The following is a 23,152-nucleotide window of genomic DNA, read 5'->3' as shown; positions in this document are numbered from 1 at the left end:
CCCCCCCCCCCCCCCCCCCCCGCGCGCGACACGGGCCCGCTGTTGCTGCGGCTGCACAGGGTTCGTGCCAGTGTCTTTCCTGCAGAGATAGAGGTACGAAGTCAGTATATGTCTCACATGCACTTCGTACGGTCAGAACTCACCTTCATGTAGGGCTTGTGCAATGGGCCGCAGAATTTGCAGAGGGGACAGATTTCTAGGACCATTTGGCACATGGTTGGGGTTGGGGTGGGGGGTTGGTTGGTTGGGGTGGGGCTTGTGGTTGTGGTTGTGGGGGGTTTCAGTCCTGCTGAGGTTTGGTATAATGTATTGGAGAGGCTTGTTGGGTAGTTGCAAGGATGTGTTTGACTTGTAAGTGGTAAATATAGTATAGATATATCTATTAGAGGCTCTCGTGATGTAGTGTTTATGCAGGAAAACTCTGGGGACAAATATAGCAGATTTATATACACACGAGAACTTCTTGACTGTTCTTAACTTGTGAGCTGATTCAAGTCTATAGTCGTAACAAGAAAGCGATCGAGAAAGGAAGCAGCAAGCAGGACAATGATGGTGTGCTGTTATGCTCACTGTAATAGCCCTGTGTCACGAAGCGCGAAGGCGACGGGAGGTTGTGCAGCATTGTGATGTAGGCTTTACAAACTTCAAATATGCATGGCAGGATGATGAATGTGGTGTACATGAATCTGTGCACGCTGTTATATGGATTAAGAGTTCAAGTATTTGCTAGCGGTATGCAAGATGCAGTGTTGTTGGAATTGCCCAAACCTACCGTGAACCCAGATTCCTTAATGCAAGTTCACTGTATACCAATCGAGCTTAGAACTCGCATCGAATATGCGCGAGGTGGGCTTTTGGCACAATGTATACTACACTTCCTCTTGACATCCAAAGTACCACGCAACGTCATTGCAATCGGATCATCATGAGATCAGGGAGAACACAACAATACTTGCCCTTGACTCGCGTGTGCTTGGTTTATTGAAGGGTAGAATCCATGTCCTCTGTCATCCAGTGTTTCCGTGGAGATCCACAATTGATTATCTGCCCAGCCACTCACGGCCCGCGCAACTCATATAGAAGGTGATTGCTCTGGTGTAGGCTGCTGGTGACGTATGAGTTCTACTCGGAGTACCGTAGACCCACATTAAGATTGTAAACCAGGGTCCATTCATTCATTGGAGTCTGAGTGGCGCCTTCCTCTTCTATCGCTAGCCTACTTGAGTAGTAACTGCCTTCGTGGTGCCTCCGACATACCATCTTCGCAACTTCCGCAAAGTCTTTGCCGTCAGTCACCGCCGGTGGTATCTCATCAAAGCAGCACATTGAGGGATTTTCGAGCCATGGACACCGAGATGACATCCCCAGCTCCTGCAGCCATCCCCGACACCATTCTCCGCGACCACTTCACCTCAGAGTCTCGCCGCGATGACGATTACACTTACGCGACATCAATCCACATCAAGTCCAAAGCCCAAGCCACAGCTTTTGCGCGCACAATCCACACGCAGCATCCCGAACGCACCCTCGTCCTCTGGATCAACAGCAGCGTCAGCGGTGACCTGCGTAACGAACCCTGCGCCATAGCAGTCGGCTACGACTCACCTGTAACCTCCGCCTGGACCGCCCAAGTCACTATCGCACACTACACCAACGCAAACGAAGCCATCCTACTATCCATTGGTGAAGCGCTCCGCGTCGCCGCATCTCCCACGATAACCGAGCACATCGATCGCGTGCTCGTCTTCTCAGATGTGCAACGTATCCTGAAGAGTATGAGGATGGGCCATCCGTTCGGATTGGTGAGGGATAGATGGCTTGTAGACGATATATCCAATCTCACCAAGCAACTAGCCGAGAAGAGCGTCGAAGTGGAATTTCACTGGTTCCCTCCTTTCCCCAACATTGAACCTCAGCAACGCGTGCGTGGCGCCTCGCAGCGGTTCAAAAAGCTTGCTTTAGCCGAATACCCCGCGGAGTTACTCGATCGGAGCGTTAGTTTTCCGCCGGTGAGACTGGACGGGGCACTCGTCACGGGGGGTGCGGGAGAGGACTTTGTGGGTGGTTGGCTAGGCGCTGCGCTGAAAGATGTAAAGGTTTTGCCGCGAAGAGAGCTGAGTCGTGACCTGAGGGTTCAGGCCAGGCAGGCTATTAATCAGAGAAGGAAGGAGAGGAAAGAGAAGGCGAGAGCGAGGAGGATCAATGATAAGGCAGAGAGGGAGACGAGGAAGATGGAGAAGGAGATGAGGAAGTCATTGCGTAAGAACGGAATGAAAGTGGAGGGGCAGGATGTGGAAGAGCATGAAGTGCTGGGTTTGGCGTGTGACGATGAGATAAAAGCGGAGGAGCAGGAAGTTATGGACTTGGCAGATGACAGTGAGATGAAGGTTGAGAAGCACCAGATATTTGGTTTGGCGTATGACAGTGAGATGGAGTTTGAGGAGCAGGAAGTTCTAGGTTTGGCAGATGAGAGCGTGGCGAGTACATACGAGCTTGTGGGGAAGATTGAGGAGCAGGAGAGGCAATGTATGCTCGTGGAGGGATTTCAGAATATGGATTTGGTTTGATGGTATGGTGGTTTGAGGTGCTTCTTGTTTCATGTGTGCAGTCATTTCGGCTTAGATATCAAGTTCATTCCGGTCACTTATCGCTCCCATAGACTATACCCCCAGCAAGTATCGCTGATATCTTGACAGCATTCCGAGCTTTCTGCATACCTTGAATCTGCGTGGTTAAATGCAAACGACATCTGTCCTTGACCGCTTATCTGGTGGCGCGATCGCAGAATTCAACATCCGTCATGTGTACCGGAACGGCTACAACGTGCTCCCCACGTATACTCCAGACTGATCCATATGAGTAGAAGTATCGCGGCCATCGGTGGCCATCCTCGTCGAAGCTAGGCCGTTCCATGCCGTCCAAACCATCAGGTGAGACGACCAAGGTTCTGAGTTTGGACCCACGTTGGTCGAGGTAGCGAAAGACTTCCTTCGCGAATTTTTGCATCATCACCTGCGAGGTGTGAACATAATCTTCCGTGAGAGTGACACGGTCCTGGAAACTTGGATTTGGCACTATCCCACAATCGATGTAGGGAACTGTGAGTATGCGCAGTGATTTGAGACTTCGGTGTCTCGCGATACAGTCCTGATTCTTTGGTGAGCAACGATTCTCTACCCAGGGGCGAATGCATACCAGATAAGACGTCAGCTCACCGTGTTGTTCACCAGCTTGCGCAGGCAACTTGAACTTGGCAGCTAGGTACTGTACAGGACCAAGACTGACCGGACAGAGGTTGACTGCCAGCCTTTCTAACTCAGGCGCCTGAGCGAGTATTTTAGCAAGGTTGGAGACGGTGTAGTGGGCCGGTGGTTGCAATTTAGATGAAGCCGCCAAAGTCAGCTGCCGCAAGGACTTGCTTTGTCCACTCAAACACGATACGTCGACCGCACGCCCCCTGCCCACATCTAGCCACACCTTCACCAGTGAGGGAGCGGAAGACACCAGTGCCTCAATTGCTCTTCTGTCCCTGTCTAGCGGTACCCCCTTACGTCTCAGTGATATCTCTAACTCTCTCAGCGCGGTGGCTTGCGGGACTGCTGCGACGAGAGCAGTGAGGAAGGCTTCGGTATTGCGGCATTGGGTGATATAGAAGATGCGAATATTAGAGAAGTTGATGCATTTAAAAAGAGATTCGGGGTATGGCCTGAACTCTAGCCATAGTAGGTGAAGGGTACGCAGCTGTGGAGTCGGGATAGCTGCCTCCTCAGTATACGGCCCTCCGAAAACATCGTGCTCATGCAAGTCGTCCAGAAGTGAGGCAGCCTTACTTGCGCCTTTGAGGCATAATGACCGTAGGTTTGGTGTGCTCTTGAGAAGGTAGGCGCTATTCTCGTATGCGTGGGGATCCTGAACGGAGAGGGGAATTCGGAGCCTCCGGATGTTGCCGAGTATGGGTGTAATCCAAGAATCATGTGTTGCAAGACTCATATTGAGAGCGGCGCCTTCATCGGGAATGATACTTCGAAGCCCAAGTACTTCGAGCGAATGCTGGTTTTGCAGAAGACTGAGCACGATAGACATCTTGATCCTGATGCCGATACTGATACCCGTAAGACAGTTCTTTGTGAGAGCGCCGATAATGAGTCTGACGACAAGTCCAAATTCGGAATTTGGGTCGAATTCCACATTTCCCTTCATTTCGGTGTCGATGTCAATGAAGCGCACGTGGGCAATCACTCCGTTGTCTGCGCTCAGCAAAGAAGCCAGGTCTCCTGGTAAGGTAGTAGCAGCTCTCAACCTGAGAGTTTTCCAGAGCAGCGGGCCCATCACATCTCTGAATTCGCGGCTTACCAGGCAAACCGCTCTTCTGTGACGGTTTGGACGGATATAAGCAAAGACGGCCGCCTTCATCTCAGTCGGGAGGTCCGAAAACGTAGCCATGACGCCAGGGCCGCCGGCGCGAGAGGATAGAAGCGCCGAGTGTAGATGAATGGGTGGAGTGTAAATCAGTTCGGGTGAGCTTGCTCTTTCCAGTCGGGTGAGTGGGTCGTTTATAGAGACGCTAGTCCTGATTAGGCCGTGCCCTGAATATACTGCGCCCTGGTGGTCTTCAGAGAGATTGCCGCTTCCACTTGCCATGTATCGCGTTGCTGAATACACTGTATTATAATCTGATAAACGTATGCTACTCAAGACAACGTAGTCTTCTAATACGACTGTTCCATTTAGGTTTAGGTATCGCTTCGAAGCCTTCATCAGGTACTAATCGTGCTGCATTCTTACAAGGCGGGAAAAATATAGTGCGATTCCATCTCTTGGTTGTCGTTCACTTCATTCTATGGTACCGCGATGACGCAGAGCGAAACGAGCCACTCACGACTCCCGCAACACACACGACATATTCTCACGATTGAGAGAAATCGCAAGTATAATATACTGCGTTCAACGCAAACACGAACATGAAGCTCTCTGCTTTCTTCCCATTCTACCGCAACCACAACGTGCTCTCTGCCATTCTACAAGTGGAAGGAGATTGACGACATTATTGTGTGCGACACGCACAGGCTCGTAGTGAACATGGATATTTATCGGGGTGTGGTTCTTGGGTGAATTCCCCGGCTACTCATGAGTGACGAATAGTCCGCCCAGCCGACGATGTTAGAGGAGGGGAAGGGAGGCGCGACTTTCGCTCCGTACTGGCCTTTGTAGTTACCCACTGGCCTTTGTGGTTACCCGATGGAGCGTGATTGCAGACGGTTCATGTTTGAACCTCTCCGTCCGGTCTTTTCGACCTAACACGTTGATCAAGAGACTGCGGTCTAGTCCTTCGGGCTTGTCGTTAAGATGGTACTTTGGTACACCGTATAATTGCGATAGCTTTGATGTTTTGCGCTGGAGTGCTGCTGGTCTGGTGCATCACCGCAGTACCTTGGTCGTCGGTGGGGCTGATGATTCGGATCAAGAGGAGGCTGTCCAAAGAGAGACTACACAGAAGTTCCTGGAGATGCGATACTTCCCTCTTTCGTAGACTATCTTCTCGCGTAAGAGTCATGTGAAATGCGGGAGGTGTGGTTGGCTCGTCTTTTCTGGGTCGCCTCTGGGACATCGCAGATGTGCAGAACGACATTTGGAGGAGGTCAGAGAGGATTATGATAAGAGTGAGAAGATCAAGAGCGACCGACCTTGAGACACTTGCTCGATAGCGAAGTATTTTCGTCCAGCTGCCAGTCCGATGTCTGGAGGGGGATAGAGTGTTGCCGTTATGGCCAAGCTCACGGTCGTCCTCAGAACTGTGGCAGGAGGCTTTGGCACCGGCGATTTCTTCTTCACGAGGTCCCCGTTGGGTACAGCCGGCGAACGATGGGGATACGCCCCACTAGGGGTAGAGGGCACTTGAGACGGATGAATATCAAATACGAAGGAAGGCGCCGTGTGGCAGTTCCAAGACAAAGTAATGGGTAGAGAAGCTTGGTAGAAAGGGGAAAGTGGGTTGCCGTTACCTTTAGGTGTTGTTCGATACATCAGCCCGCGACGGCAAGCGCCGACCTCGCCCCTTCGTTCAACAAGATATCCACCCATGCCTTCTTCACTTCTCAAAGTTGGTCTCTACCGACTCAACATCAGCCTCGTATCTGCGCTACCTCGGGTCCATCGAACTGCTCGGTAGAGACGACACAGCCTTATCGCATGGGCAGTCTGCGGGTCGCTTCGGTGACGAGCTTGGCCATGGAGTGCGCCTTTAACTCAGACTGCGGTCTGGTTCTGGGTCGGATTGGTCATCTATCGCAAGGGCGATACGTACGCTCACAACGTGTCGCGTGCTAACACCATGATTGTGTTTCGATCGCTTCCCAGTCTCAATTCCGTTCCACGGTACTGCAACAACCAACGCGCGACGAACCATTCACGTTCCCTGCAATCCATACATTTCTGACGAGATTGGTCGGTATTTCCAAATGATAACCGTCATGAGAGCAAGTAAGTTTGGGCTTTGGCTTCAGCTGATTTGCAGAAATCTCAACCAGAACCCCCATCCATCCTTCGCTTACGCTAGTATTTATATGCTGATTCGGAAATATTATAAGACGATTCACTTTCAACAGTACAACTCTAAACAGTTCACTCCGAATTTTCTCCAAACATTTCCACCAGCTTTCCATTCGAAAATGAAGTGGTCTATTATTCTATACCCCCTGGCTTTCTTGGCCACCTACATTCATGCCGCGCCAGTCGGCACCGAAGCGGCTGCTCCCAAGCCAGTAGCCGAGCGCTATTTCGAGGACCAATGCAGCGGTACGTACTCCTCCCTTTATCATACCATCATAGATCCGCGCAAACGCTGACTTGGGCTTCACAGATTTCCAGCGCGCACAGATTCAAACGGCACAAGGCCAGTGCGTGAAACTAGCATTGCGCGCTGCCAAAGCCGCATATGAAGACTCCAGGTTCCCGGCCTACTTCCACTCGGATTCGTCAGACATCAGGGCGAAGGTTGCTTCCCGTTTCCACGCAATAGCAAAGGAATGCACCAAGCCACGCTTGGGTTACCACTGTTCTTGCGAACCCGACCAGTGTAAGCCCGGTGAAGTGGCATTCTATACAAGTGAGGACGACTTCGGCGTGACGTTCTGCCAATCCTTCTATGGCATGCCGCTAGTGAACCCGAAGCCGACAGGTCAAGGCGGGGACCGGGGCACCGTGATTCTACACGAGTTAACGCACAGTCCTGTGATATATCATCCTGGCACGCACGATTTGGAATATGGCTTCCATAACACGACGGAGCGAGTAAAGACGACCGAGGCGGCGCTGGACAATGCAGATTCTTTCGTGTTGTTTGCACAGGGTAAGCTCATGTACCCACACCGTATAGACTATGCTAACTATGCGGCTAGACGCTCTTTATAACTCCTACTCATTAAATGGGCAAGTAGTGGACTGTTTCCCTGATCCACATCTTTGTTATATCGTTCCTCTCGAAAAAAGAGAAGTATCGTCAACACAAGAGCTTGGCGTTCAGCTCACTGTTGCGGGTAACTCCGCCGTCAAGGTCGTAGTGACGAACAACGGCGATATGGCTTTGAACCTTCTCAGGACAGCCACTCTCTTCGATGAGAAGCTACCCGTCGAGCGCATCTCGATGTTCGCTAGCAACAGTTGTAAGTTCTACTCAGACCTACCAAATCCAACGCGACTGAAGACAAACTATTACTGACCTACATTCAGCTATCAAGGTTCCTTTCGAAGGCATCAGCGGGGTTCACCTTGATACCGACAACCTATCCACAGACGACTTCCTTGTTCTTGGAGCTGGAGACAAGAAAGAGTTGACGATCGAAGCTGCCTCTCTACACGATCTCAGCAACGGCGGAAGCTTTGATGTGTTCGCGAACGGCATACTGCAATACGCCAACACCAACTCGACCGAGCTTGTTGGCCATCTCCAATACAGCTCCAACAAGCTCAGCATCACTGTCAACGGTACCGAAGCGGCTACTCACAAGCCAGTAGCCGAACGTTGGGCCGATCCCTACTTTTGCCGACGTACGTACTCCTTTCCATCACAGACTCGCACAAACGCTGACGCAGGCTTCATAGCTTTCATGAATGATCAAATCGCCGAGGCACAAAAGAATTGTCAAAAGCTAGCATTGGGAGCTGCAGCTGCAGCTCGAGCCGGCCACCGCCATCTCGAAACCTTCTTCCACTCGCGAACACAAGCTACGAAAGATGCGGTTTCTGCCCGATACACCGCAATAGCGCAAGAATGCGCTAATCCTAGTGCAAGCTTGAATCTCTACTGTCATGACCGTATCGGCAATTGTAACGGTAATCTTGCATACTACGCCCGGCTTGGTCTCGGCATCACGTTCTGCGCTGATTACTGGGACCTGCCGGCAGTAGCGAAAGGGCAATGTTCAGCCAAGGATCAGGGCACTGTACTTCTGCACGAGATGACGCATTCTTCAGAGGTGTATAGCCCTGGTACCAAGGACTGGGCTTATGACTACTGGCCTTCCGTTAAGCTGTCTTCCAGGAAGGCACTGAACAACGCAGATTCGTTCAAGCTGTTTGCAAACCGTAAGATAATGTCCTTGTACGACCGATGAACTATACTAACTATGCCGGTAGACGTTCGTTGGGGCTGCTAATCTCGGAGAACGCCAATGGTTTTGAGACTTCATATGCGCAGCCGAGTCTTAAACACTGGCGCTGGGGAAGATGTGGACGCCCGCGTTATGCAAGATAAGGATGTCTGTCTCGCCAGGACATATCGTTTTCGCCAAGTCAGACTACGAGGAGACGCCTGGTACTTCCCTCAGTGGGTTGAAGGCGTTTACAACTTTGGTTTCCATTATCAATACACTAGACATTAGTCTTCGCCTATAGATACCTAGTTCTATTGTTGTCTTAAACGCGCAAGATCTTGATTACTTAGGCATCGCACCCTCGTACTTCTTGCCCTCCTTGCTTTGCTAGATTAACAGCCGCGTGCCGCCTTCTTATCTATCTCTTGACTGTTGCGAGCATGCGAGAAGCCTTGCCCTGGCTATAAACTACAAACAATGAGCATAAGTGTCTAAGACGAAGGTGACATCTCAAGCATACCCAACCTGCAAGCGAGGCATCCGTAAAGAACATCAGGCGTAACGCATACTCAAATCAATCCTACAACTATAATAACTCAAGGACTATCTGCTAATCCAATTCACTCTTCGTAGTCTCAGACAGACTGCTTCGAAGCCCATCTATTTCACATAAGATCGACTAAACACCGAGCATTCCGGCAGACCCGCAGCCGGCAGAGGAACAGCCGCGACTCTCGCTGCGCCCATTGCATCGATTGTACGACCGCGGGTATAGAAATACCGGGGCCATAGATGGCCGTTGGTATCTTTCCTTGGTCGGGCTTTGGGTAAGTACTCGGCGGAAAACCCGAACAATGTTATACCCGAGCCAAGCTTGTCGAGGAAACGGACGATGGCTGTAGCAAGCGACTGCATGGTGATAGCTGCGCTAGGCACGAGTTCATCTGTTATGCTAATTGGATTCTGGAAAGTAGGGTTTGGTGAAAGGCCGTAGTCAATATTCGGTAGCGAAATCATGCGCAAATTTCGGAGTGTTGGATGGCGCGCAATGCAAGCCTGTTGCTGGTTAACGAATTGTTCGATACGGATCCTGGGCTCGATGACCTACCAAGAATGCTTCCAAGGCATTAGGTACATCATAAGAGCTCGGTATTGCGAGCGTGAAATCTGTGCCGAGAGATTGTGAACTGCCCATTTCGATTGGAGATATGTGTACAGCTAGTTGCTCTAGATACGGAGCAGATGACAAGATAAGAGACAGATCTCGTGCGGAATAGTATGTAGAACCTTCCGGATTAAAGCTCAGACCAAGCTCTCGTAATGTGCTACCATGTCGAACGATGTATCGGGGATTCACCATTCTGGCCCGTCCTGTGCTTATCCAGAGGCGTTTAAGACTCGAACAGGACATTAGCACATCTTCAATCAGCCGAACGTCTTCATCCGGGGTGATCTCGAAGCCTCGCAATACGATCTCTAACCCGATCAGATTACAGTTTTGAGAAAACTGAGCCGCAAGCGCTGCAAGAAATGGCCCTACGTGACCACAAGCGTCGATTGAGAGCGATCGAAGTCCAGAGAAATTGATGTATGCGAGTATAGTTTCGGGTCGAGGCAGCTTCAAATCGACTCGTAATTGCAAGTGTGTTAGCTGCAGTGGCTGCACAACAACACCGTCTGCAAATGGACCACCAAAAGCGTCACATCCCTTCGAACTACCGAGAGAAGCTTCGTCATAACTCCCAGTGGGTCCTAGAGGTTCTTCGGGCATGATGCTGAGCTGACGAAGCTTTGGAGAGTTCCTTAGCAAGTATGCGCAGTTTGCGTGAGCGCAATCGACCGAGCCAACGTGGACCTGTAGCCTCCTCAATTCGCGCAGCGCAGCGGAAACCCAGGGCGCATGCGTAGAAACTTGGAGATCGATCAATGGGTTCCGGACTGATAATCTCGTAGGTATCTCGAGACGATCAAGTGTCCTCTGATGGCGGAGTAGGTTGAGCAAAAACCCGGGATCAAAATTCATTAACGTACAGAAAGAAAGTAGAGTGTCTCTCGGTAATGCAGTTACAATGAGTTGGATGGCAGACTCGAACTCCTGAGAGTGACCTCGGAGTGACTTTCGTGGGCCGTGGTAGACTAAAATTCGACGGACGTGGTGAAGTATACCGCTATCGGGATCTAAAAGGGCCATTGTCTTTGCGGTTGACATCGCTGTGGGTGTTAGGTCGAGCGAAAACCACATTTGGGGCGCCATGATCTGTTTGCAATCGCGGCTCACAAGACAAACAGCTGCCTGTTCCTTTTTTAATCTGATGTAAGAGAAGATGCTTGTCTTCAGTTCGTTGGGAAGACTCGCGAAGTTGGGTGCGCAGGCCATATTCGGTAGCAGTTGAGGATTCTCAATGTAGTCCGTCGCTGGTAGTGCTCAGTTGGGTGGGTAAAGTGTGGCAGGGAGGAGTTCGTGGTATTCCTAGGCAGGAGCAATCGGGGACCGTGCACCCAGCGTTCATTTCCAAGTTAACTAGTAGTGAAAGGCTTTTGCGGAGCTATGACGTCCAGCAGCACACAAACTCTCGAGTCGTGACAGTATGCCGGGGCTGCCGAGTCAAAATAAGCTCCAGAAATACGGTACCCGTGCCAGCTCAGCACGAGCAGTGAAGACATCGTCACGGATGTGGCGACATGGGATGTAGAACAAATACCTAGTATCAAAAGATGATTCCATGCAGTCTCCCTGACCACGCACTTCGTAGTGAGTGTATAATGCGTAAACCTTACGCGGTATTGATACCGCATCGCGAATGGAAAGACCGACTGCGGGGCGTGGCGACGCAGTCACTTGCTGCTACTGCGCGCGCGCGGGATATTTCCCTGGTAACATTTCGGTTCTGGGCTTCGAGAACAAAGGCAGCAAGGAAAGATTCTTCGATATCGCATGTTGTAGCATAGCAAGCATACCGTAGTGGATGAAAGAGGTTGGCAAGCGCGACGCGTCGTGTGCAGGAGACGCGTCGCTAGCGGCCGAGGTTCGCACACGACGTCATCAGCGCCCGTCGAAAGGGTCCGCTCTCTCGCAACTTCGCCGCTACCACTTCCTTCACTACTGCGAGATATTTGCACCGATTTTGTGTGAAGCTGAAGCGACGGACAAATACAAGTGTCACAAGCAAGCAACCTTCAGCTGCACGCATCACGAGCACTTTGAGACACGGACATGGACATTGTGTCGAGATAAGCTGCATCTGGAATCATTTTGAGATTGGTCATACATCGTAATGTACGGCGATATGCATTCGCTGAGATTTTTGGCACTTGGCTGATGGAAGTAGTGAACGCTAGGTGAAGACTAGTAACCATGCCAGAAAGGAAACAACGAGGGAAGGCCTGTCTCATGCGTCCCATGCTCCCGATCTGCCGAGCGATATCCGTACAATCATAAGCGCTGATAGCCCATATCATCAGGAAGATCGAAGAGACAGGACGTATCAGCTGAAGTGACGACTAGTCTGCCCAGCCGATGATGTTGGCAGATGGGATAGGAGGGGCGACTTGCGCTGCATACCGCCCTTTGTAGTTACCCGACGGAGAGTAATTGCAGACTGTGTACTTGTTCATGGCAGATCCTATGCCGTTGACAGTCATGGCCCCACCACAGTCAAGAGAGACGCATCCGACCTTGGTGGTGTCCTTCCACACCATCTGTGTAAGATGACCGACCTTCTCGAAGACCTCATGGGGTAGGTCACTCTTGCCAAACCAAGGCGTCATATGCGGAAGCTCGCCATGGTACCAGGTCTCCGATATGCCTGCCGTAACATTGAAGGCGTCGCCAGAAACAACAAACAAGTTTTGACCTTGGCCGGCGCCCTGTGGGGTGAAGTGCTCGAAGTCGCACCTGCTAGCAGCAATGCGCGCATTCGCCTCGCACGCGGAGTCCCAGGTCAGGGGAGCTGCATCGTGATTTGCACGAACGGCGTTGTGATGGAACAGTATAGCAGCTTGATAGTCGGGGCCAGAGGAAAGGTAGGCCTGGTCTTCGCCCGATGGATGCTTCTGAACTGGATCGGCAGGCTTGGGCGCAGGACTGTAGCTGGGTATAGGTGCTTGTGACATAACGGGAGCATCAGGAACCTTGGAAGTCGCGGACTCAGGCTGAGGGGCGGGCTGGGGCATCGGCTCTGGGATCGGAGTGGGCTCGGGGCTGGCGGTAGCGGATAGCGCCAAAGAGGTGGATGTCGGCGGAGTGTAGCCTCGAGTAACCGTGACAACGACTGTCTGTATGATCATCTTGGTCTCATAGACGACTCCTGGCTGCCTTGCATGGATGTGCGGATGAGCGAGGATACTAGCGGCCAGAGCTGAAGCGACAAGAATGAAGTGATGCATCTTGGAGTGTCTGGAAGCGCTCGGATACGTAGTATTCTTGAGTAGTGTCGAAACCAGATCACCGTAAGGACAGGATAGAAAGACTGCTTGCCACGTTAGACATAGTCCAGAATGAGGAGTACTGTGCCTACCTAGTTGCTAGCTTCCTGGGAGCTGTGAGGTGCCGAAGGGCAACTGGTGCGACTGAGATAAAGAAGTGAGTGTACTTGCACGAAGTGTAAAGAGAGTGTATCCTGTCAGACAAACTGCACAAGGAGGGAATCGAGGGAGCGACAGATGAAGGAGTGTGGGGTGGTTGAGTCAAGTCGTGGTGGAGGGGAGGGAGGAAGGAAGCTGTTGATTGTTTATCAGTACCGGATTAGGCGAGAGTAGCTACGGTGAGGCAGGAGCAACTACCACAAGGTGAGAGACGACCCGAGCGCACCTGGGAAGCCACTATCACGCCCATCGCGAGAAGACGAGGGTATCTGTAACGGAGGCGATGCCATTGATGGGAGTCGGATCCTGCTGGCCATTTCTCAGGTGGTTACAAGTGGGTGACTGTGCATCTGTGCATAGTAGTGGTGAAGGTCATTCCTTGGCAGTGCCAGGAGTCACTTCTGCTTGCGGATGGCATGACTGTCAATAGCGTCTCAGTGAGAAGTTGCAGCACTGAAGTCGAGACCCTTGCGTCCGTTGCATCTTCGCTCATCTCAAATCAATTTAAGCGATCGATAGTGGCTCCAGTCAACCCCGATATACATTTCGTACTCGAATACCTCCTTGTTACACAGACTACTCACGTTTGTAACCAGTATCAAGGCAGATGCGGCATCTTAGACCGCGTTACGGGTCGCAACTACTTCTCACCAGGTAATTTCACAGCTGAACACTGCAAACCACTCTCGAGCTCGTTACGCAGGAAGGATGGACCCACCTCAGGCGTGATGTGATCTTCTTCAACAGAAGGGCTTACTTGCTTCGGGCGCAGATTCAGCATTTGTACCACGGGCGAACCCCAGAGACATCATCTTAACCCTTTCTCACTTTGTTCTTTGCAATCAAGCCACAATCCTGTGTGACATCGCATCCCAGAACAGACATAACATACGTGAGCCGACGTTGCTGTCCCCTTATTACCTCTCCAGGTGTGACAACATCAGGCTACGAAGTTGTCTATGATAACTAATCTTTGTCTATCGCGCGTTGTTGATAAGCTTTCCGCAAAGAGCTTCGCTACCAAAGCCGAGCAGATGGAAGCTTCTAGAAATGGCGCACGACGGACGTCATGACACTGAAGCTTACGTTGACGCGATGTATCTGCGTACCACTCTGCGAAATCGATGCAGGTCAGAAGGGATGCAGATTGCAGAGAACCGAATCTCCGCGCCGATCCCCAGCCACTCAGGGTTCTAGAGATTACGTCGTTGGCGGGATGCGGGGCAATTCGGCAGGGGCGCGGAGCTACTTCGCATGATTGATAACGTCCAGTAGCCTCGGAGCCGCGCGCCACCAGATTTCACTGTAACTCTTTTTTTGCTGTATGCCTGCCGTGAGATTCAATTTTCGAGGCTCCTGTCGATCTGCCCGCACCGCCATCGCGACCGCGCCAACCCGCCGTTTACCAGCTCCAGCTATTGCGACCCCACCTTCCACATCGCGAGCGCAACAGCGCGACTTCCGTACATCTATTCTGAGAATGGACGCGCATAGTTCTTCCGCTGGGTCCGCCACCGCAGGCGACGACTTGAAGCTCAAGAACCGCCTGAATGAGAGCCGCAGCCCCTATGTTCGGGGCCACATGAACAACCCGGTCGCATGGCAGATGTGGGGACCAGAGGCAATTGAGCTGGCGAAGAAGTCGAACAGGCTGATCTTCATCAGCATAGGCTATGCTGCATGTCATTGGTGTCACGTCATGGAGCGCGAGTCGTTCGAGAATGAAGAGGTCGCGAAGCTGCTGAACGAGAACTTCATACCCATAAAGATCGATCGCGAAGAGCGCCCGGATGTTGATCGCATATACATGAACTATGTTCAGGCAACAACAGGCTCAGGAGGGTGGCCGCTGAACGCCTTCATCACACCAGATCTGGAACCGATATTCGGCGGGACGTATTGGCCCGGTCCAGGGTCCACGATGGCGATGGGAGAGCACGTTGGCTTTGTTGGCATACTCAAGAAGATTCGCGATGTGTGGAGGGATCAGCGACAGAGGTGTCTGGACTCGGCGAAGGAAATCACAGCGCAACTGCGAGACTTTGCGGAGGACGGCAACATCAGCAGGAAAGATGGCGCAGCTCACGAAGGTCTTGACCTAGATCTTCTGGATGAAGCATTTGAGGTGTGTATGGGGGGCTTTGCTAAAGACCGTTTACTAATCCATGACAGCATTTCAAGAAGCGATACGATGCGAAGCACGCAGGCTTTGGCAGCGCACCCAAGTTCCCCACGCCTTCGAACCTCCAATTCCTCCTCAAGCTATCAGAATATCCGAACGCGGTCAGGGAAGTGCTTGGAGCAAAGGACTGCACACATGCGAAAGACATGGTACTGGCGACACTAGACGCGATGAACAAGGGCGGCATACACGATCAAATCGGAAATGGCTTTGCGCGATACTCTGTCACGAAGGATTGGAGCCTACCGCATTTTGAGAAGATGTTGTACGATCAGACGCAACTCCTACCCGTATACCTCGACGCATATCTCATGACCAAGAGTTCTGAACATCTGTCCGCGGTCCACGATATCGCGACGTATCTTACCAGCCCGCCGATGCACGCTGAGAGTGGAGGCTTCTTCTCGTCAGAGGACGCTGACTCATTATACCGGCCAAACGACAAGGAGAGGCGGGAGGGTGCCTTCTACGTATGGACACTGAAGGAGTTCCAAGATATACTAGGCGACCGAGACGCAGAGATTCTTGCGAGATACTACAATGTCAAGGATGAGGGCAATGTCGAGCCCGAACACGATGCGCATGACGAGCTGATCAACCAGAACGTACTAGCTATCACCGCAACACCAGCAGACCTGTCAAAACAGTTTGGTCTGTCGGAGGACGAAGTCAGCAAGATACTGACAGAAGGCCGGCAAAAGCTCCTCGAGCACCGCAACAAAGAGCGACCACGGCCAGGGCTAGATGACAAGATCGTAGTATCCTGGAACGGTCTCGCCATCGGTGCCCTCGCACGAACATCCGCCGCCCTCTCATCACAAGATCCCACACGCTCAAAACAGTACCTAGCCGCCGCCGAAAAAGCCGCCTCTTTCCTACAAAAAGAGCTCTACAACCCCTCCACCAAAACCCTCATCCGCGTCTACCGCGAAGGCCGCGGCGACGCCCCCGGCTTCGCCGACGACTACGCCTACCTGATCTCTGGCCTCATCTCCCTCTACGAAGCCACCTTCAACGACAGCTACCTCCAATGGGCTGACGACCTCCAACAAACGCAACTCAAAATGTTCTGGGACAAACAACACCTCGGTTTCTTCTCCACACCTGAAAACCAGCAAGACCTCATCATGCGGCTGAAAGATGGCATGGATAACGCTGAACCAGGCACGAATGGCGTGTCAGCGCAGAATCTAGACCGTCTGGGTGCGTTGCTGGAAGACGAGGAGTATACCAAGAAAGCACGGGATACGGCGTCTGCTTTCGAAGCGGAGATTATGCAACACCCCTTCCTTTTCCCGAGCATGATGGATGCAGTCGTTGTTGGTAAACTTGGCATCAGACATAGTGTTATCACGGGTGAAGGTCAAAGGGTGGATGAGTGGCTGCAGAGGTATCGGGAGCGGCCGGCTGGTCTTGGTACTGTTAGTAGAGTGGGAAAGGGCATGGGTGAGTGGTTGAGTCAGCGGAACGCGCTTGTTAAGAGCATGGATAAGGCGAGTGAGGGTGTCATGGTATGTGAGGGTGGCGCGTGTAGAGATGCGCTGAGTATGGATATGGGGAGTGTGGGAGATGCAGTGCCGAAGGTGTAGGAATGGCCTCGGAGGCGCGATATCATGACGGCATGACTGTACGGTATACATGATCAATGGACGTTTGTCAATGACTAGAAAGTCGCCAAGAAGCATATTGGGAGCCACTATAACAGGATTATTCAAGATGCAATCCGGAGTCACTTCGTACAGGTGTCATTCTACCTCGCACAAGTATACCAGTACGTAGGCATGTAGCCTACATCAGTGTAGGGACCAAAGGTGTGCACCTATCCAAGGCAACGTAGACTTCTAGCTTGTTTGTAATATCACCTGTACAATAAACCCCCAAACAGACGTGCAGCATACATAAATCCAGCCCCCAAAATTATACCATATCTCAAGGTAACGTAGCTTCCTAGCCTCCTCGCCTACCCCCCGTACAATGAGATGCTCAGATCTCCTCTCGCGTCGGGTGGTGACTTCCCTCCACCACCTCACACCAGCAAAAAGACAGAACAACGTCCCATCTTCTTGCCACTCCTGCTACTAGACTTTGGAATACTCTTTTGGACATGGTATTCTCACAAAAGAGCAAAAAGAAATTGACGGGCAAGCCCGGAGAGATGGTCACTACGAGGGTCGAACTCGCGACCTTGGCGTTATTAGCACCACGCTCTAACCAACTGAGCTAAGCGACCGGTCTTTGTTGTTGTTCGATACGGAAACACAGAATTAATTAAAATATAACCGCAACAGCACAAGAGGCGGAGCGAGCTTGCGCTAAGCATGACCCTCAGTTGTACTCAGACGCGTGAGTGAGATGTCATAGTGAGGGTCACACCTTCCAATGTAGCTTGGAGTCACAGGTGCGGGGCAAGGCGGGGCACGGGTGGATCATGAGCAACACCCACAGATGTAGTGAAGTCGGACAATGTAGAATACATTCAGTAGTACTGGTATAGAAGTTTTCAGCTTGAAGCTGTACATTATGATCGGCCGTCATATCGCATACTTTTGGTACATAGAGAAGACATCCGCTAAATCCAAGCTACCTATGCAATCACCTGCACCCAGTCGGCAAACCGCGAAAGTTGTACATGTGTACTTCCTTCCCTCCCCATCTGTCGAAATGAAATTGCTTTTACGCATGCTGCTGCTGAGGCTGCATTTGCTGGTGTTGTTGCATCGACTGCGCTTGTTGCTGCTGCTGCTGTTGCTGTTGCGCAGGTGCGGCTAGCGACACGGCTGCGAGGGTATCAATTGTCTGTGACAAAGGAGTGTTAGTTCTACTTGCTGCTGCTGCCGCGGCATTGGCCTGCTTCTTCTTGTTTTTCTTCTTACTCGTAGTAGGAGCATTACCCGCAGACACCTTGCTGGTCATCTCGCCACCGCCAGCATCCGCGTCAGGCCAGTCGAACGTCCACCCTCCGCCGGCAGTGAACGGAACCTTCTTGATGAATTGTGATACATCCGCCTGCCTCCTTAATGCCTCCAGGTAACCTGCTACCTCTCGGAGCACGTCCCCTTCCATTTGCTCTGTCGTAGCGCAGAACTCGGGAATCTCCAGGAGGTTGTGCGGCTGTGCACTCGCCTTGAGCGAAGAGTCGTCAATCAGCACCGTGTTGTGCTGGCCGAAGCGACTGCCGGCCTCATAATCTGGATGGAAAGACTGGATTTGACTTCGACTCCACACTAGCTTCAGGTTCTTATATACCTGTACGTTCTGCTGATAGTTTGTCGGCGATAGTCCAAAACTGTCGCGGGCCCATTGAGCAACGAGCTTCGACCGTAGATCGTTGTCCAATGCTTGGCTGACTAGAGACTTGACGTTGTCTGGCCTCGCGCTAGACCACACCATAACCTTGAAGTTCTCGAAGAGGTAGCGCAGGAAAGGCTTCAGGTATGGGCGCTCGATCATGGTCTTGGCGTTTTTATTGGGGCGGAAGAGCACCGTGCCGTTGAGATCCAGGATAACCAGCATTTGGCCCGGTGTCTCGTTGGTGGTAGGCTCCGCAGCGGCCTGGTCCAGATACTCTTGCGTAGGCTGCGGCGCAGGAAGCATGATCTTTTCGTCACCATAGCGTCCTTTCTTTTCGCCAGCCGCTTTAGGTGCCTTGGGTGCCTTCGGGGTACTGTAAAGTTTGTTAATCCGAGAGCTCTTGGCTTCAAACGAAGCAATGCGGTGGAGGGTACCATACTCTTTCTGCTTAGCTTGCCCGTTGGCAGTAAGCCCAGACTTTGACTTCTTGCCTGGAGGAGTTGGTGCCCTGTTCTGAGTATTAGCGGTGCGGCTCTTTGACTTCAGACCCTTCAACAAGGCATCGAAAGCATACTGTATGTCCTCGTTCCTTGCTCCATGCGGGAAGTTTGCCTGCTGTTGCATCATATGGTAGGGCGGGCGGTTCGGGTACATCTGGTGTTGCTGATGAGGCATGGGCGGGGGCCCACCGTGATGCGCCTGATGTCCGTATGGCTGCTGGCCAAATGGCGGCCCACCAAACGGCGGCTGGCCATGAGGCGGCATGTGTGGTGGTGGGCGCCCCGAAAAGGCCTCTGGACCTAGCGGGAAAGGAGGCGGCGGCGGTGGGTGATGCGGGTGGCCGTTCTGCACCATCCAGTGGTGGTATGCCATGGCTTGCTGGTGGATTGCGAAGTCATGGTGCTGGTTGCTGAACATGTGCGGGGGCTGCTGGGGCGGCGGCGGAGGCGGCGCAAAGTTCTGGTTGAAGAAGCCATTCGGCGGCCCGTATGGTCCTGGTGGTGGTCCCTGGAACTGAGGAGGGGGTGGTGGTGGAAGCTGGTTCTCGAAGGCGCCAAAGCTCTGCTCGCGACGGTCAAAGCCGCCCGGGCGGAAGGGCATCGCGTTCGGATTCCATGACTCGTTCATGCTGGCGCTTGCGGAGGCAGAGAGCGGGCGCCCGAGGGGAGTGCTGTCTCGACCTGTCTTGGTCTTGAAGTTGTCGGTGTTAGTGGAGGAAGTTGCGACTGGAGCGCAGTGGGGGATGCTGTACCGAGCTGATGCGACTGCGGCCATGGAGCACGTGCGATAGCGACAGACGCTCGGCGGGACGGGAGGGGTGAGCGGTGAAAAGCCTGGTGAGGTGAAGACGAAGAGCACGCAGCATGAAGCCCAACGGTGGAAGGCGCACTCGAAATTTGGGCGCAGTTGCCTGTCTGTCGGCCTTGTCGGCGAATCAAACCCCCGGCAGGTGGGGTCCACAAAAATGTTGGAGACCGCGGCGAAGAAGAACGCGATAGGAACACCAACGCTGCGACACTGATACACCCTCAACAAGCGCTTTCACGGCGACATCCTCGAATCCAGGCTTTACGATGGTGCTCGCGAGCAAGTTGGATCGCACTCTGCGCGCAGCCGAAGACAGTTCAGACGCCGAGAGCTACTACGAGGTCACTGACCGGTCCTCCTCTGCATCTGTGATTGAGGCAGATGAAGGCGGTAACGTGATCAGTTCAGATGGCGAGGAAGATGGGGAATCAGGAGACGAGGACATGGTAAGCCTCCAAGACTATTACTCTGCCAGTGCATGCCGCTAACATCACCAAGTCAGACGCCTCCGACGATGACCAAGTAAAAGCGCAAATGAGCAAAGTCTCTTTTGGAGCATTAGCCAAAGCACAGGACGCCATCTCAAAACAGCAACCCGCCGACCGGAAGCGCAAACGAGGCGACGACACATCGAAATCCCAAGAGGATAAGCTGGAAGCATTGAGGGAGCGGTTACGGCAGATCAAGGCTGAAAAACTTGCGAACGGTGCACAACCTAGCAAGAAAGCGAACACGGACAAGAAGAGCAAGAGCAAAAGCGAGAGCAAACGAGACACTCAGGAAGCCGACGAGGATGAAGACTCCGACTCCGACGCAGCTCCAAAAGCGCGCTCGAGCAAACACGCCCCCGCTGTCCAGTCGAGCAAGCGTGCGGTGTCACGTAAGCGGAACGTAGTCGATGTGAAGAAGCCAGTCTTCCGTGACCCCCGGTTCGACAATGCCTCAGGACCCCAGCCAGATGAGTTCGTGGTCAAAAAGCGTTACGATTTCCTTAACGACTACCGAAAATCCGAGATCTCTGAACTACGTCAGACTATAAAGAAGACGAAGAACCCGGTCGAGCAGGAGCAGCTGAAGAAGAAGCTACTCTCCATGGAGTCGCAACAAAAGGCCCGCGAGAACAAGGAGAAGCTACAGGAGGTGACACGGGAGCACAAGAAGAAGGAGAAGGAGCTTGTCAAGGAGGGCAAGCAGCCTTTCTTCTTGAAGAAGTGTAAGTTGTTGCATACCCTCCATTCCAGCAAGCACGTACTGACAATATATCGCAGCCGAGCAAAAGAAGATCGCATTGGTCGATCGCTTCCAGAACATGAAATCGAAGCAGCGCGAAAAGGTCATCGAACGCCGTCGCAAGAAGGTCACGGCGAAAGAACGGAAGAATATGCCCGACGAGCGCCGTACTGCTCAATAGTCTATACGGGCAATTTTCGAATACTTTCAATATTTGTCACCTGCAATCAAAGATACCCCTTCTTCAACGATCTGACAACTCTGCTATCGTCGTCTTCATATTCATTCTCCTGGAGGGTGATTTTCCATTATTTGACGACTGATTGATGAGTCCACAATTCGACTATCGTAAGATGCGGCGTCAACTATCTTGTTGCCAGCAGTCAAGCACAGACAGGGGATGGAGATCTAGGGCGGCCTGGACGAGGCTTTCCCCAAATCTGCACTAGTCAGGTACACCTCAAGCCTCCCACCAACCCATTTCATCGTGACGCATTGTCCACTCGATACGCCACGACGTCCCTGTGTGTCGTTCGTCGATGTGCTAGATTATTTTGGGCTATCTGATCTAGCATTTCAGCCTCTTCATTGTGGAGAGACTTATTCGAGTCAAGTTTCTATCCACAACTTGGCATTCCAGCAAGGAGCTTACACCTTCGTGGATTTAGATCGAAAGTCATTTCGCTTCCGTGGTCGTTCAAGACTTGCAAGTGGTAGCAATGGGAGCAAGGTCGCCGTCGGAATGCCCGAATGACCTCGTCTGGCCCTGCTTCAGCTCAGCCATGTCGAGCGCCACGTGAATGGCTCCGCACGCAAACTGTTGGAGGGTGTATATATGTTGCCGTGGCCGTCTAGTCTAGTATTCACTCAAGTCATCTTCTTCTCCAGTGGCAGGAACAAACGTCCACAGTCGGCCCAGAATCGGAAACTTCATCAAAATGCGCACATCTATCACCTCCCTCTTTCTCTCTTTGGCAGTTGCCAGCTCAGCCCAGGAAGAGATTCCCGGACTCACTGACATCAAAGATTCGGACTGTCAACTCATTTCGCCTCTTGTCAATGAGCTACGAGCGGTGCCGACAGCTACGGAATTCTATTCGTCGCTCCTGGCCATTCCTACCGTCACCGTCACTTCAAGCGCAATAAGCACATCGACTGTCATTTCAACTACAGACACCCTTGAGACAACTACACTCACAGAATCTTCAACAAACACCGACGAGACTACAGTCACTGGTACTACGACCTTGACAGCTGATGCAGTCTTAGTGACTATTACCACGTAAGTCACTTCGCACGGATGCCGCATCTACACACTCTAACATGCCCAGGACTACCGAAGTACAGCTATGCCCAGCGACAGCAACGATAGTAACGGTGACAGCCGAAGCACCCATCAAACGCGGTTATGAGCAGACGCTCAGTTCCACCAGCACATCATGCACTAAGAGCAAGAAGTCTTTGACTACTGCGACTCCTTCATTCACATCTACGAAATGCTCGAGCACAGCGAGCTACCCGGTCGTGAAGCCCTCCAGTGTGGTAGAGGTTCTATCGTCGCAATCGCTGAGAACAGTGCGAGCATCGCATCTGGCCTACTCAACTGCATCACAGGCGTCGTACGCGTACTCGAACGCGATGGAGCCAGCTTACTCGACACTCTCGAGTATCGTGGAGTCATCCGTCGCAGTGACTCCAACCACTCTGGAGATATCCTCCACAATCACTCCCAGCTCTGTGGAGTTCACTTCGACCGCATCTTCCAGCACCATGGAGCCATCATCCGTAGCAACTTCCAGCACCGCAGAGCTATCTTCCTCAGCACTCACCAGCACCACAGAGTCTTCCTCCATAGAGCCATCATCCACACCCTCGCCCACCCTCCCCGCTCCAACACTCTGCCCAACCGCCCCAGAAGGTCTCCAGCAATACGAATGCACCCAAATCACCAAAGCCTGCGAATGCC

General features: G+C 52.3%; 6 protein-coding genes and 1 non-coding gene across 7 annotated transcripts; 4 read left to right on the top strand and 3 right to left on the bottom strand.

Annotated features, from left to right (window-relative positions):
• Nucleotides 1-1,343: 1,343 nt before the first annotated feature.
• J4E92_010196 (uncharacterized protein) lies at nucleotides 1,344-2,567 on the top strand (the record flags this gene model as incomplete). The annotated part of the gene is made up of 1 exon (XM_051501535.1): nucleotides 1,344-2,567. The coding sequence occupies one exon, from the start codon at nucleotides 1,344-1,346 to the stop codon at nucleotides 2,565-2,567; it is 1,224 nt and encodes a 407-aa protein (XP_051348320.1).
• A 4,101-nt stretch (nucleotides 2,568-6,668) lies between these two features.
• Nucleotides 6,669-8,612, top strand: J4E92_010195 (uncharacterized protein; the record flags this gene model as incomplete). Its single annotated transcript, XM_051501534.1, has 4 exons — nucleotides 6,669-6,795; nucleotides 6,860-7,348; nucleotides 7,398-7,661; nucleotides 7,729-8,612. The coding sequence occupies 4 exons, from the start codon at nucleotides 6,669-6,671 to the stop codon at nucleotides 8,610-8,612; spliced, it is 1,764 nt and encodes a 587-aa protein (XP_051348319.1).
• A 3,480-nt stretch (nucleotides 8,613-12,092) lies between these two features.
• J4E92_010194 (uncharacterized protein) lies at nucleotides 12,093-12,977 on the bottom strand (the record flags this gene model as incomplete). Its single annotated transcript, XM_051501533.1, has 1 exon — nucleotides 12,093-12,977. The coding sequence occupies one exon, from the start codon at nucleotides 12,975-12,977 to the stop codon at nucleotides 12,093-12,095; it is 885 nt and encodes a 294-aa protein (XP_051348318.1).
• Nucleotides 12,978-14,655: 1,678 nt separating this feature from the next.
• On the top strand, nucleotides 14,656-16,946 carry J4E92_010193 (uncharacterized protein; the record flags this gene model as incomplete). The annotated part of the gene is made up of 2 exons (XM_051501532.1): nucleotides 14,656-15,300; nucleotides 15,348-16,946. The coding sequence occupies 2 exons, from the start codon at nucleotides 14,656-14,658 to the stop codon at nucleotides 16,944-16,946; spliced, it is 2,244 nt and encodes a 747-aa protein (XP_051348317.1).
• A 567-nt stretch (nucleotides 16,947-17,513) lies between these two features.
• On the bottom strand, nucleotides 17,514-17,587 carry J4E92_010192. Its single transcript has one exon. It is a non-coding gene; the product is annotated as a tRNA-Ile (tRNA).
• Nucleotides 17,588-18,030: 443 nt separating this feature from the next.
• Nucleotides 18,031-19,776, bottom strand: J4E92_010191 (uncharacterized protein; the record flags this gene model as incomplete). The annotated part of the gene is made up of 1 exon (XM_051501531.1): nucleotides 18,031-19,776. The coding sequence occupies one exon, from the start codon at nucleotides 19,774-19,776 to the stop codon at nucleotides 18,031-18,033; it is 1,746 nt and encodes a 581-aa protein (XP_051348316.1).
• Nucleotides 19,777-20,222: 446 nt separating this feature from the next.
• On the top strand, nucleotides 20,223-21,367 carry RRP36 (rRNA biogenesis protein rrp36; the record flags this gene model as incomplete). Its single annotated transcript, XM_051501530.1, has 3 exons — nucleotides 20,223-20,402; nucleotides 20,455-21,169; nucleotides 21,225-21,367. The coding sequence occupies 3 exons, from the start codon at nucleotides 20,223-20,225 to the stop codon at nucleotides 21,365-21,367; spliced, it is 1,038 nt and encodes a 345-aa protein (XP_051348315.1).
• Nucleotides 21,368-23,152: the final 1,785 nt, after the last annotated feature.

The sequence above is a fragment of the Alternaria infectoria genome (assembly GCF_024043175.1).
Source record: "Alternaria infectoria strain BMP 0036 chromosome Unknown scaffold_32, whole genome shotgun sequence".
NCBI classification, from domain to species: Eukaryota; Fungi; Ascomycota; class Dothideomycetes; order Pleosporales; family Pleosporaceae; genus Alternaria; species Alternaria infectoria.
The sequence above is the reverse complement of the archived record's forward strand: the minus strand, read 5'-3'. Positions and strand labels throughout refer to the sequence as shown.